Here is a 15276-nt window from a genome sequence, read left to right as displayed (position 1 = left end):
CAAATGTATCTCAAAGCTTGAGCAAGCTCACGGTAACACTATACAACTTGTAATCCGATATAAGAGAATTAAAAACATCTAGTCAGTTACAAATGAGGGCCAGTGAAGACCCTTACAGTATTTAAAAGCAAGAAATTTACTCTAAGCGTTGTCCTTTGTAATATGAAGACTGTAAACAGTCTCATGGTTTTCATCAGTCTTTATCGATATATTTACATACAAGGTTACATTTTTTTGAGGATTTCATGTGATCAGTGTCAAAAATTTGCTTTATTGATTGCTTACACTGTAAAAAAAATATTTTAGTCAACTTAACGTACTGTGTTTATCTAATTGATTTGTCCAATGTATTTGAAATAACAATTTAAAAAGTTGTCTTAACTTTTGTAAGTAAAGCTCAAAAAGTATGTAAAAAAAGAAACAAAATATGAGTTTAGATGTTTTACAGTATAGCAATTGTTTAGACTTTACCTTACAGCATAAAAAAAAAAATCATAAAACTATATTTAAAGTTATAACTTTAAATTTTGAATTCCAGATTTTGACCCCAACTTTACAGTATATCAACACTAAAATGAACTCATATATTGTCAAATAAATGTAAAATAAAACATGCAATCAGCTCTAGAACTTTTTTTCATTATAAAATACGTCCTTTGCCTCATTCAGACATAACATGAATGGCAACATTTTTCACTTTGACTGCACATATGACAAAAACACAGACAACATTGTATCTTTCTATGGCTAATGCTTGTAGAGGGTAAATGTGAGATGAGTAAATGTCCTAACAAACAGAAAATGGAGGGGCAGCATCGGAATAAGAAGTGAAGGATAAATCAGGTCCATGATATCAATTCATGTAAGAGCATGGTGGTGGATTTGCCAGAGCACAGTTCTCCTCTACTGAGCATAAACACGGGAAGTGCACTCCACACTGAAACAAACACGCACACGTGGACTCACACGCACCACTATGGAGGAAAAAAAAACGTTCCATGCCAACATTTGTTATTTTACAGCAAGTGCTGTCAGCGCTAAATGAGGACCGGGGAGCAACATCTGCATGGTTACTTTCACCGCAACTAAGCAGCTTTTAAATATCAACAGCACTGTTAAACCACAAAAGAGTTTAGTCAAGCTTATCATTATAGAATTCAGACTATCGGTTTGTAAATTAACAGAAATTGGTATAGAACAATATTTAATGTCAAATGGGAAGTAGAAGGGGGAAAGAGAGAGAGAATAAGAGGGAGGGAGGGAGGGAAAGAGAGAGGGAGAGAGATAATGTAGGGATGGAAGAGGTTAAAGCACAAGTATTCTGCTCAGTGAGGTTTATACCTGTGTGTCTATGTGATAATGTCCAAACTGGAAGTTAAAGAAAACAGAAAAAGAGTTAAAATAACACAAACACACCAGAAGGTAGAGGAATGTGTCCTCCTGTTCTTCTCCAAGACGGCCATAACCCTATATGACCAAGCAGGTCATATACAGATATCAAGAATTGTCAATTAGAAGCCCTACTTAAATAAGAAGTACATATTTTCAATATTTTTGTAAGCAGAATACAAGTTTAGAGATCTCTGAACTGGGGTTAAGTGCTCAAGTGGATGGGGCAGAGGAGGTGTCCACTGGGCATTTGTGGACAGCTGAGGTTCAGTCAGCTTTAAATGGACATAATGTACGTTTTTGCATATAACGAAACTTCATAAATAAGAAAGGCGTCCTGATGGATAAACATCAATAAAAGAGATCTTTGATTCTATTTTAAGGACCTTACAGTAGGGTGCAAAAACGCGATAGTGCTGGTGAAGATCCTCAGACAGTTTTCAACCTTTCAGCACTTTTAAATATTAATTGCTATTAAATATTTATCTAACCTAAACTTGTTCTCTTTCCCACAAAGCTTCCTGGTAGAAGGATGAATGAGAACAACTCAAATGGGTAAAGGCATCCTGCAGCCTTTTTAAAGATTTGTATCATTTTTATAATATACAAATAAATGATGTATTAGATAGAAGTGAGATCTTTATATGTATAGCCTATATAAGAAATCTAGAAAAAAATAGGACTTTGGCTATAGGCTATAATATTTATTTAGCGTTTGTTTGAAATGTTGGCTACAAAAAAATGTGGCTATTTTAAAACGTATTCACCTGCATGATATCCCCCCCGCGTGAACAGACACATTTAACTTTTTCGTGTGTATTTATGGCACAGTAGGCTACATTGTCAAAAGTACGTTGTCTTTATGTAAAGGACTCTTGTAAGTCTCTTGTTTATTTACCAAAAGTTTTTGCTTGCTTTCTTTTTATCTGCGACACTACCGCCGATATTCTTTCTATATGTGCGCTGTATTGGATGTGGAGGTGCGTCTTACCGTTAGACCGTCGGACAATATTTTCCAGAAAAGTGTTTTGTGGGGCCACCAGTCCTCTGCGTCCCCCGGCCATCACGGCGGGTCATGCGCTCCAGTGTGTGCCCGGACCGGTCAACATGAAGTACCCGCACACGTCTCCGGTGAGTCTGTCGTCCACATGCCGCTGCCGCATCCAGTGATGTGTGGACCCGGGGCTCTCCTCGCGCTCTTCTCTCTCCTCCACCCCATTGATTCTCCACCATCGGCTTAATCTGCGAAACAGCGCCATCTATTGATTTACATGTGAAGCAGCAGGTGTTGTGAATCAATAGATGGCGCTGATTCGCTTTAAGAATTTCTAATGCGTAATAACATCCATATCTTTCCTATCTCTTAACGCCATCTGCTGGTGGATAGTTTTACAAATATGTCTTTTATGTCTTTGAAAACTTTTTTGGTGTTTTTTTTTTTTTTGTCAATCAGGCTAAATGAACGAAAAGTCGAGAAAGAGACGAGAATTATTCGTTCACTTAACAAATCTAACTTAATTTACATGTGGGCTACTTCAACAAAAAAAGGGATTACAACATTGTCACCATCACATCAATTTAGATTACCATAGGCTAACACTAAATGTGTATCAAAATATAGTTCACTCTACAGTCAGTTGCTGTTTGAAGATGTTAGTGTTGTCACACAACAGCAACATCTTCGCTTCCTGCACAACAAGGGTTTGGTCATTAACCTCAAAAAGATAAATATAAGATATTCCAAAATGACCAAGCCACGGCCACAAATATAGCTTCAAGCTAGATAACAAGTCCCTAGACATATTCAAAACTACCTGCGTATAAATATCAGCAAAACAACAGAAAACGTCAGCAAGGCTGTGGATGTCTTTAGAGACACGACACGAAGGCCATTCTGTATCAAAGCTGAGATACCAAATTAGTCTGGCTAAAAATAATCAAACCTGTCATAGGTTCTCACCAAACAAAAATCCACTAAATGTGATAAACACCACAGGTAGATACTAGTTACAAAAAATCCCCAGGTCAAAGATACTGTACATACACATGCACTGGGACCGACACATCATCAGTGATGGTCCTGGTTGTTCATCGGGTGTTTCGGGTCTTTCAACATCATACACCCTCTCCCAGGTGACCCAGCCGGGGCAGATCAAGCCCCGACCTGCGTCCCAGCAGCGTTTGGCCACGGATCACCCCTTTTTATACAGCCATTTTGAAGCTTTTTCTTCAGCCTCTGTCGAAAGTCTGATGGCTGCTCTTCTCGGGCCCACTCAACCCCAGCGCAGTGAATGCTCTGTAGAGAGAGCGGCCAGCAAAGCCCCTGCATCCAACCTCCAAAGTGTATCCGCGAGCTCTCCAACCACTCTCTCAGCACTGATCAATCAGACCTTTGTACCTGCCGCTTTTTCTTTCGAATGCCTCTTACGTTCGATCTTGCCAGGGCACAGTAAATTCTTTCAAAGCATGCTGTTTCGAGACCTCAGATAGAAGGGGTTGCTTGTGGGTTTAAATGCCACCTTGGTTTACTTCAGAAGTAATAATGTCAAAATTTTGTCATAATATTCTGTAAAATGTTAACATCGTAACTGTAACATGTTCAGTAACATATTGGTTACTTCGGATCCATTTAAATTTAGTAGGCCTAAATCTCATGTTGAAAAGATTTTATTGTATTTAGTTCACATTTTGAGACAAGTCCATAATATGGCGTAACATACAGTACATCTTAACTGTCACCTTGTTGCTGTCACAAGCAATATGGTTAAACATTTTTTTATTATGGTCATTTATTATCAGTCACTTATTTTGAGCTGTAGATTCACATGCAACGTTACATCAATTAAAAATTGTTATCCTCTTTCTGCCAATGTTAGCTCAAGGTAAAACGTTTATCTTATCAGTAAGAGAACCTGTATATCTTCTCAAATCTTAATGACTTTCCTCATTCTCAATATCTATTCATATCTAATCATATTCGAGATCTGCACTCCTGATCCTCAAGCACGCATGGTGACAAAGCATGATTAAATATTGGTTGCCTATAACTGTTTGAAATAGAATAATTGGCACTGAAATGAAAGTTTATAGTCAGAACTCATTTATACATATTGCCAATGTAAAACAATCTAGTTTACTGGACATTTTGTGTAACAATGAATTGAAACTACATCCATGTTAGACCAACAGAATACCCCAAATGTTGTCAGTCAAACACAGCTCTCTGAACAAATTTGAACAATATTGCTGAAATGTTAAGGGTTTGTGCGTTCCCAGCATGCACTGGAGCATGAATAAATTATGTAAAAATCTGAATGCATCAAGTTGTGTTGAATTTAATTTATTTTACAATGTATTCTAAAACAGATTTAGGAACAACGAATAGTACATTTTAAACCTACTCTGCAACGCCTTTCCAATATCCACTTTTCACAGTCCTCTGATGGACCATCAGTTTTATGAACATCTTTCTTCTTTTCAGTGAAATTTCTTTTGTTATATCATCCTAAAACATGAAGACAGGACTATAGACTTAGTCAATGTTATGCCAATAAACTCCTTGATAAATGACAGGACAGATCTTTAATAATAAATCCCATCTACCTTGAAACACGCAAACTAACAGGAGGCGTGTCTGCGGGACAGTCATATACCAGAGCAGGTGTCACTAAACGTTTCAACAGTTTAGTTTCAGAGCGGCTCTTTACTCCAGACGACTCAAAGCAGAGACGTGGATGATTCTTTCCATCATGGGAATAAAAGATAGAACTTTCTCTTCCTGTGCACAGATTATGATCCTTCTAGCATGCATGTGTTCAGCAGGTATTTAATAACTCTTGAAATTCTGCCACTATTCTTTCAATTTAATGCATAAAGCTACCGTCTATCCTGACACTTTATTGATTTCACTTTTTAGTTATTCGAGACGTTAATCTGTCAGATTGAGACAGTTATCTATCAGTCTTCAAGTTTTTTTTTTATTATTCCAAATCATCCAATGCAATTTAGGGAATGCATTTACAGAAATGTATTTGTCACTCCAAAATGTTGCTTCCATGTCAAGTTTGTCCATGTGTCAGTGGCTTATAAGGGTTTGTTTTGTTTCTGCAGTTGAGTCTGGTCCCCTGTATTGTGCTGATTCATCTCCCTCGCCTAGCACTCCAGTTTCTGGTAAGGGAATCTACAAGAATCTTATAAATAAACATCTAGGCTTGGTTTCAGTGTATAAATTGTTTTATTATCCTTCTCACAGTCCATTCTCTGAGGCCAGCTGATGTGGCTGTGGTATCTGCACTGGTTTTGTCTGATCTGGAGAGGTATGTCCACATTTATCACAAGTGCATTCAAATATCAGTTAAGCTTCATTGGAATTGAGGCAGATTTCTCAGGCAATTCTCTGAATTGAATAGAACATTAGCTAGAAATTAAGCACACTGTTTGCTGCTGTCAAAGTCCTTCCCACATTCTCTATTGTTAAACTGTCTATTTTTTTTTTTGTTATTTCATATTTAAAACTACACTCTTAGTAAAAAAGGTTCAGTGGGTTTTCTAGGGTTCTTGACTTGATTTTAAAGTACCCTTTATGGCAAAAAGGTTATATATAAGTAGAAATCCTTAAATTAATACTTTCATATTTAACATGTTATTTAATTATTTTTAGTGATAAAGTATGTTTACGGGCTGTTCATTCATAAAATGTAATCAAAATAAAACCAAAATTATAAATTAAAACTAAATCCATAAAATGATGGGAAACTCTAAATGGTTTATATGAAGTGCCTGACAGAACAATTTAAGGTTCTATATTGAACCTTTTCTTCTAAGAGTTTATGACATATTTTTTTATACAATAAACAGCATTTCGGCATTGCATAGAGCAAATTGACAATTCATTCAAATGTTTAGGTTTCTTTCATTCATTCAGTGCTATTATAATGCCACCTAAAATGATTAAATTGGGTGTTTTTTTTTATGGCAGATCTGATGAAACCAGAGCCCTGAACATGTTATCTGGTAAGGCTTCAGTCTTATAGAAATAAAAAAACGATATCTTTACAGAACCTGCATTAAGTTTTTTACTCAAATTGCATTTGAATGTCATTATTGAATTTGGTTACACTTTATTTCGATGGTCCACAGACTAACTATAACTGCAGCTAACTCTCAGTAGAGTAATAGACTATTATGTTAGGTGTTAGGGTTCTGGTTAGTAGGATAAGTTTATATCTATTGCAAAGTTACTTATAGTCAGTATATAATGTCTGTTGGGGGTGTATCAAAATAAAGTGTTTTGCAAAGATTAAGCAGACATTCTTTTAATTATTGAAGAGTTAGTTGATATAGTTGCAAAGTTACTTTTAGAATGGCTAAAGTAGAATGTCTAATGTGAACAATCGTATAAAAAGTATAATCCTGAATTTTCTCTCCTCTTCTTTTTTTTGTTTTTTGTTTTTTTTTGTTACTGAGTAACATATCGATTGCCCTTCACACATTTTTGTGTGATTGTCAGGTTTGATTAAACCAGATCTCTGTAGCAAGGTTTCGGAAAGATTTAGTCGGAGTCCTTGAAATGAATGTCAAAGCCAGGGGAGAGATACACATAACCATGTATCTGAACAATTACACTACTGATTTTTTGGTTCATTTTCTGAGATATGATAAATGATATATACAGGATCTCTTTTGGCAAAGTATTTCTCTAAAAGTAAAAAATAAAAATCTTTTAACCTTTTATTACAAGGAACATAACAGGAAGTCCTTCAAACATGTCCCTAATCTCAATCAAATGTGATAATATTGTCTTATCTTAGCATGCACACTTAAGTACTTTGTTTTGGATTGATTCAGTTGGCGTGATACTATTGGTCTGTTCACTACTGTTTTCTGATATAGGGTTATCAACATGTCTATTCTGATGTCCTCTGGAAGACCTCTGAAGATTGCAGATTTATTTATCTTTATTTTGCTATGTCCTTTAGTGTTTCTGTAAATTTATCTTGAGGAGATAATGTTTATTTGTATAATTAGTCTAATAATTTGAATAATTTCTCAATGTTTGTCATGAACTGATCAAAGATGGAGTGAAAGAACGGAAAAAAGAAACTGCACAGATAACTGATAGTCAAGTCAATAAAGTAGATGCACTGACGCATGCTAAGCACAGATGTTTATGTGTGCATGTGAGGTGATGGTGATATAATGATACTTTGCCGGTATCTTGAAGAGAGACAGAATGCTTCAATAATTAACTTTCAAGATACAAAATAACATCTTTTCACTTTTCTGCCTTAGAAATATTGTTCACCTTTAACCCTGATGTGTCAACTGTTCTACCTGACATAAGGTAATGTAGAAAGGAATTAATATTCACTATTTAATGACAGACCCTGTATTTTTATGTGTGTTTACATATACATGTCTTTGTGTGACAGGAGTTTAAACATTTTGGAGTCTCTCAGCCCCACTCAGGTAAACATCCTCTACTAAACTAACAGTCAAACCTTTACAAAATTTTATTCCGGTCCTCCAATTTGATCGGCCACTGATGTGCGTTACATATTTCTGTGTGTGGTTCTGTAACTTACAAGTTGTGTGTTATCTGAAGGTTTTATTCCACAGGAGTTGCTCTGCACTTGGGTATAAGTAGCGTCAAATGTGATAAGACTTTCCAGTGATACGGACATTGCCATGCCATCGTTGATATTTACTTTAGTTCTGTTAAAACAACTCTCAAAGAGATTGGCATGGTAATGGATATGGCAAAGTTCATGTATTTGGTCTTGGCGGTATAGATCTGCTACACTGCTGCTGATGCAGAGCAGGTACTGAGACTTGCTACTGCCAATACATTCACACACATGCTGCTGTAAGCATGTAAGATATTCTGCTGCTGCACATAAATGTAACATACATGAAATAACCACCGCAGCAGATCTATACAGGTGGAGCTGGGGAAGGTGGAGGGTTTATGAAAGCACGCTGCAGACTGGCAAACTCTACCAGAATTTGAATGTTGAGACGCAGCTCATTGGTCGCTTCTGCTATCTAGATAACAATGTGATCTTATAAATAAAGATCATATATATATTTTAACATATATTTATATATATATTACCATAGCACTTTACAGTGTTTTACTGTCAAATTTAAACATAGGACGTGGGAACTCGTGTTCCGTATATGCCATATAAATCTGGGGACCATGGGACCCTGTCAACACTGGAATACCCCCTTATTTAATGCTTGTCAACCCCAAACACTGAGTATAGACATTAAGTCACACAGCACTATCCAAGCTAACAAGGTTATAAAAACCTTTTGCTAACATTTCCATGAAGTTATGCAAATGTTATTTCTGAATATTCGCTGAACATTTAAAATGTTCAGTTTTTGAAATGTTTTAAAAAGGTTAGTAAAACATTATGACAATGTTACTGTTTGTGATGTATAAATAATGTTTTTGTGCTAACATTTTGAGAACATTAAGAACTTTGAATGAACATTATATTTATGGCATAATGTTTGTTCATAATTTTGAGAGAACCTTGCCAAGAGAACCACGTGACAAGTGACTTTTTACGAGTGAGTTATAAAATCATTTAATCAACCGATTTGTTTGAAAACAGTGATTGTTTCAGGGACAAAACAACTACTGTCTTTATGAGTGAGCCATTAATCATTCACTCAACTGAATTTTTCAAATTCATTCGGGATAGAAACACCACTAGTGTGTAGTGGTGGAATGGAAATGTTTCTTTTGGCAGAACAAATAGACAAAGTAACTGTCAATATTGTGCCTAACTTTTTTTGTTTTTGAACTGTTGTATAAAAGCAATATCAAAACATTCTTTAAATAAACATGGTAAGGTACATATTCATGTATTATATTTAAACAATGAGCAATCTGAGTCATTACCATCAAATGTCTTTTTTTCAGTGGAAGCTGCTCCTTCTGCTTATACCAGTTGATGAGCTCTTTGCGTGTACAGACCAGGTCAGACATTTCACCACAAATCCTATCAACCTCGATAGCATATCACATGGGACATAATAAACAATCAAACTCCAGCTATAATTCTGTATTATTCTGTATTTAGGGTTTCAGTGAAAACATTGATGCAACAGTGAATAGAGTGGAACAAACACTGGACTCTCTTCATGAGAAGGTGAAGATTGAAACAACAGTTTAAATCAGTTTACAATTAATAGAGTTTGTTTACAACAGCAGCTTTCTCTCTTCTCTAGTTGGAACATACACTAGTTCATGTTGTTGTTTGGAGTGGACTGCCAGGGGAATCACATGACCGGTCAGTATTAGAGAACATTCTTTAAAACCAAATTCTGATGATATTCTGTGGTGAACAGTTTTATTTTATAAGGTGCTTATGTTTTTAGAGTCTGTAAGTTCCAATGTGAGAAAGCATATGATGAAAACAGACGCAGGCTGGATACAATAGTGCTTATGGCTTCATTGCAGGTATGTACAACATGTATACAAAACACATACACACACTTGTATATGTGTGACTTTTGCATATCTTTACAAAAATATTTTGACATGATCAAAAATTCTGTGTGCATTAAACAGGAATCAGTCAGTGCTCTTCTAGAGAAAAGAGGCTGGTTCAGCGATCGGGAGGATTTCAGCGTAATGCTTCAGTCCAGTCCAGTGCACATCGATCTGTCAAACCCAGTGAGTCTGTAATACTCAGAGACCATTTTGAACTGGCCACTAGATAGATAGATGGATGGATGGATGGATGGATGGATGGATGGATGGATGGATGGATGGATGGACAAAAATGACTAAATATAAATCTAACCTTTCTAGTGATTCACTGAGTCAGACTTGTATGGAGACTTGAGATGCTATTTGTATCTGATTTGATTTGCCTTTTTAAAAACCACAGAAATGACTCACGTAGTGCCATAAACAAGCCCACTGTAGCAGTTTTGTATGGATAAATTGGCCCATTATTAAGCACAGTTGTTCTTTTTTTACGTACTTTCAGATGAAAGCCTTTACGTCTTACTCCTCACGTGACATAAGCATGTTGGCTTTACAACTCTGGACTAATTTGGTAAGTTAATATTAATACAAGCAACGCATGTGTACACTATTCCCGTAGATGTAGAGGTGAAATCCAGGACACCTTACTTTGAAGTGCTAAATGTCCTTGATGTGACTGATAAGAGATTGATAATCTGCTCTTGATGATAAGTATTAAACTGAGACTTATTCAACCTTGAAAACCATCTCGAGCCATTTATCTAATCTTGCCTTTATATGAGGATGAACTGGAGCCTTCGTTCTAACCAATCCTAATTATGCTCTTTCCAGCTACAGCCAATGACAGACAAGACTGAGATGGATGGGCGGGGCATAGTCACCGTTCCGTGTCCTACTGAGGTGACAGAGATATTTGATTTATGACATCTTCATAAAGCAAATTGCTGTATCAGAGTGTGACTTTATTTGAAAAAAAAGGTCTCTGTACTTTCCAAAGTCTATGTTTTGTCCTTCACTTGTGAAAAGAGCATTACACAACTGTGTATTTCATTTCCATCTCATTTGTACATCACTTGTAGCACTGATGTTGTTCAATATGTGTTAGTAAATGACGTTTATGTTCAAGTCTGAACGTTCTTCTTTTTTTTTCTAAACTAAACAGCCGGAAACATGCACATATTCTTTACTAAACATGGTGTTCTGTCCTCCTAGGAAAAGCCATTTTTGCGAACACAGAAAAACTCAAACTCGGCAGAGCTCAGAATCTCACATCCAGAGGATCCCTCTCCACTTCTCGACCCAGTGAGTCCATCCTCACCATAAGCTCACCCTGTTGCGTTGACATATACTGTATGTCTCACTTGTTCTGCATCTGACCTTTCAGGTGATGGGGACTGAGCTCATCTGTGAGGACAGGTCTCCATCTTCCAGCATCCCTACCTCAGGTACACAGGGATCTAACACTTAGAACATTTTTCTTGAAATTATGGGAGTTTTTTAAGCTCCTTTCTGTCTTTCTCTTCTGTAGTCCATGCCCTACGGCCAGCCGACATCAAAGTGGTGGCAGCGATTGGTGATTCTTTGACGGTGATTAGACACATATTCACAAATATACACTACCGGTCAAAAGTTTGGGGTTGGTTTATCTTTTTGGAGAAAAAAAGTGTATTATGCTCACCAAAGCTGCATTTATTCGTTCAAAAATGCAGTGAAATCAGTAATATTGTGAAATTGTATTATGTATAATTGTATATTTTTTAAAATGTATTTTATTTCTCTGATGACAAAGGTGAATTTCCAGCATCATTACTCCAGTCTTCAGTGACACATGATCGTTCAGAAATCATTATAATATGCTGATTTGGTGCTCAAGAAACATTTCTGATTATTTCCACTAGTGAAAACAGTTGTGCTGCTTAATATTTTTGTGGAAAGTTGGAAACATTAAGAATTTTTAAAAAGGTCAATAGAACAGCTTTTATTTTACATGGAAATATTTTGTAACATAAAAAAAGTCACTTAAACGCATCGTTGCTAAGTAAAAGTATTAAAGTTTGCATGAAAAGAAGTTGCGATCGTCTTTTCTTCCCTATGGTGACGTATATCCGATTGAAACGGCTTCTGGAATGAGAAAAATGTAGGGCGGGGCTTGATTTTGTCCACTGGGATTTGATTGGATCATTTGCTATTGCTGTGATCTAATGTGAGTGACAGGATGTCCAGTAAACACATCATCAGAGAAGAGAAGAGATGGCATTGCTGGAGGGAGGGGAAATTATATTGATGAAAGATTATTTGGGCACATAAATTTAAAAAAAAAGATGTGCACGGATAAATAATATATAATATATAGCCTACTGCAATATTCCATAAAAAAAAATTGTCCATATGGATTTCCTGCGAGTTCAATAAAAAAAATCTTACTGACCCCAAACTTTTGAATCATAGAGTAAATGCTACTTTTGACAAATGGTTTGTGCAGTTTTGTGATTTCATTTCTTTTGCCCACAAAAAAGGCAGCCAATGGGGTGGGTGCTTTACAAAACAACCTCCTGGGTGTGATGACAGAGTATCGCGGCCTGTCATGGTGGTGAGTGTCTATCCTGATCATAATGTAAACCATCAGTTTAGTTCAGACAAATGATGCTGGTTTAGGCTGCGTACACTTGGCATTAACATGCGACCTGTATCCAGATGATGTCCACATACACATTGAAAAGACGCGATTCGGATGATCGGAATGTAATCTGATAGGTAACGTTAGTCGAGGACGCATGGATCGTTGGTCGGATCTCAGTGTGATGTAGACGCAATCTAGCCATCATCTCTGCATTCACAGGTCAACGTCATATAAATCCCCGCCAACTCTCTCTGAAGGCTGTTGGAAAATAATGGACAGACTCAGTTTTGACAAGAAATTAAATGTATTTCAACTTGACAATAATTTAAAACTGGTTATTTATGATGATTATGATATCCTCTGTGTCATCTGTGCAACATTATCTGAATCTGCGAGCTCTCCTTTCAATCATGGTCATGGAATGCGATCAGTTATCCAGATACAGAGACCACTTGATGTCAACAAATGTGAACGTGCTGTGTCCTGATTGACTGATGTGAAGTGTTTTAACCATATGATTATTGGGGAAAGAATCTGAATGAATGAACTCATGAAGCAGAAGACAGTCATGTTTCATTTTGTTCGCCTCTCTTTTATTCTCAGCATCGGCGGAGATGAGAACCTTACAACTATAACCACCTTACCAAGTATGTGCAAGCTCTCATATTACTGTGATGCTCTTATGTAGGCTACTGTCAATTTTTTATTAATCATTGATTGGAAATGTAATAAACTTTTTGAAATGTTTTAATTACGTAAAAGCTGATCATTAGTTAATAAACAACTGCTTTTTAATCTCTACCCTTATACCAAATAACTTAAAGTAGTCCAGGGGTGAAAGCTTGAGTTGAGTGTCATGTCATGCTTGAGTCCCTCCTTAACAAAGAGCAAACCAAATGTGTTTACCCTTACTATTCTCTTTACCTTTGCCATTTTCAAGGAATCGATAGACAAGTGAATTCGATTTTGAGTTATTGTATATAAGATAATGTTTGTTATTTAGATATATTGAGAGCTTTCAACCCTTCACTGACTGGCTATTCCATGGGAAAAGGAGATGAGGATTCTGCACAAAGTTTTCTGAACCAAGCAGTACCAGGAGCCAAAGCGGAGTGAGTTTCTCATCTTATAAACCTTCAGATTGAAGGGTGATTTTCACAAAAATGTAGGCTACTTTCTGCAAGGTTTCTTCAAGGTAAATTTACTGTAGGTGTCTTTCCAAACTAGGAATGTAAAGAGGTTAGTAGTTGTGGGAAGGAGGAGGCGGGAACCGGCGAACATTTAACAAACTTTAATTCCAAAATAAACAAACACCAAACGAAAGTAAATGGCAGCAGCCCCTCACGGACGACTGCCGAGCACACAAACAAAACAATGTAAAATCCAGGCCTGGTCCTCTCTCGTCCTTCACTGTCGTCTCGTCGATCCTTTTTCCCGTAGAAGAAAAAAAAACATTGTGTTTTAAAGCGCAACAGACACTGGAATGAATAATTCACTGATAAGGCAACGTGAGTCTCTATTGTTATGAGGATAGCAGGATGAACCCAATCGCAGACAGTATGAACTCACACAACGTTTAATATGACAGAAAAACAGGGGAAAACAAAACCCACGAGGGGGCAAAACAGAGACAATACGAACGAGGGATAACTAAACTAGATAACACTAGACAAAAACTAGACTTAATACAAACAGCAAATACAGGATCAAGACATTCCTTTAGACAAGGTACTCACAGGCAGAATCTCACACAAAGAGAAACATCAAACAATGAACCAGCGCAGGACAGCAAACACATGGGGATTATATAAGGAACACTAATGACGAAGACAGGTGAAACTGACTAGACAATAATCACAAGACGAGGATAACAAGGGGGTGGGGTTCGTAACGAGACAACACAAGCACATGGCCCAAACAAATGGCCATGCGCTTGCACACAAAACATGATTCTGTCATGATCCTGCCCTACAACCAGGGAAAATCAAGGACACTAAGGCAGAATCATGACATCTATTCTCTCAGTCATCTCTGATGTAGCCTGGTTTTCTTTACATTAGCGCTATTTTTGACAGATTGTTTGATTAAATTCGCTTACTGGACCATTGATCTGAAAAATTTCCTGGAGTTTAGCGGCATAAAATTTTAATTATAAATTTAAATAAAACATTATAATATCATTACTGTCACTTTTGATCAATTAATGGCATCCTTGCTGAATAAAAAGTATTATTATTATTATTATTTATTTTTTAAATCTTACAGACCCCAAACTTTTGAGTAACAATTTTGTCATTTTGCAGTGATATGGTCAGTCAAGCCAAAGCTGTCATTACAAGAATGAAGAATAACTCGGTTAGTCATTTGCAAAATCTCATACATTCACACACATTTGCTTTTCTATTGTGGTTGAAAATGTTGTCATAATGAGTTAATAATATGTTCAACCCTCCATTTTTCATTAAGGTATTATTTAGTTTGCTTGTATGTTTTTTTAAAACTATTTTCTATCAGGTTTTACTATTGACAGATATTTAGTCCCCATAATGTAGTCCAAACCTGACCTGCACACACAAGCATGGTGCTAAATCTGAATCTAATTCAGACTATCTGAGTATTTCTGTCTCTTTTCAGCTAATTGATTTCCAGAATGATTGGAAGATTATCACGGTCTTCATTGGAGGAAATGACATGTGCGCCCACTGCTCTGATAGTGTACGCTGATATTAATAGCGCCGGTTTTATTTATTATCAGTTT

The 15276-nt window shown here is 36.5% G+C and overlaps 2 protein-coding genes across 5 annotated transcripts in view; one reads left to right on the top strand and one right to left on the bottom strand.

Annotated features, from left to right (window-relative positions):
• The window catches only part of kcnh1a (potassium voltage-gated channel, subfamily H (eag-related), member 1a), a 46901-nt gene extending 44322 nt beyond the window's left edge, over positions 1–2579 (bottom strand). For 2 of the 4 annotated variants that reach the window (XM_079632193.1, XM_079632194.1), the window contains exons 1-2: positions 2381–2579; positions 1342–1368 (exon numbers count right to left, since the gene is read on the bottom strand). In XM_079632193.1, coding sequence (XP_079488319.1) covers positions 1342–1368; positions 2381–2453 — 100 coding nt within the window. In that variant the 5' untranslated portion in view covers positions 2454–2579. The remainder of the gene's footprint in view (positions 1–1341; positions 1369–2380) is intronic. The other 2 variants (XM_079632196.1, XM_079632195.1) reach the window with 2 other exon arrangements.
• plb1 (phospholipase B1) overlaps positions 1–15276 on the top strand; it is a 72333-nt gene that overhangs the window by 44583 nt on the left and 12474 nt on the right. Inside the window, exons 2-21 of the mRNA XM_079632192.1 lie at positions 5500–5559; positions 5642–5705; positions 6368–6402; positions 7681–7732; positions 7821–7857; positions 9326–9382; positions 9486–9554; positions 9634–9695; positions 9784–9865; positions 9977–10081; positions 10401–10469; positions 10730–10798; positions 11111–11200; positions 11283–11343; positions 11427–11485; positions 12415–12488; positions 13122–13165; positions 13522–13630; positions 14822–14873; positions 15153–15233. Coding sequence (XP_079488318.1) covers positions 5500–5559; positions 5642–5705; positions 6368–6402; positions 7681–7732; positions 7821–7857; positions 9326–9382; positions 9486–9554; positions 9634–9695; positions 9784–9865; positions 9977–10081; positions 10401–10469; positions 10730–10798; positions 11111–11200; positions 11283–11343; positions 11427–11485; positions 12415–12488; positions 13122–13165; positions 13522–13630; positions 14822–14873; positions 15153–15233 — 1331 coding nt within the window. The remainder of the gene's footprint in view (positions 1–5499; positions 5560–5641; positions 5706–6367; positions 6403–7680; positions 7733–7820; positions 7858–9325; positions 9383–9485; positions 9555–9633; positions 9696–9783; positions 9866–9976; positions 10082–10400; positions 10470–10729; positions 10799–11110; positions 11201–11282; positions 11344–11426; positions 11486–12414; positions 12489–13121; positions 13166–13521; positions 13631–14821; positions 14874–15152; positions 15234–15276) is intronic.

The sequence above is a fragment of the Phoxinus phoxinus genome (genome assembly GCF_949152265.1).
Source record: "Phoxinus phoxinus genome assembly, chromosome: 13".
NCBI classification, from domain to species: domain Eukaryota; kingdom Metazoa; phylum Chordata; class Actinopteri; order Cypriniformes; family Leuciscidae; genus Phoxinus; species Phoxinus phoxinus.
This window is presented reverse-complemented; position numbering and strand designations above follow the sequence as displayed.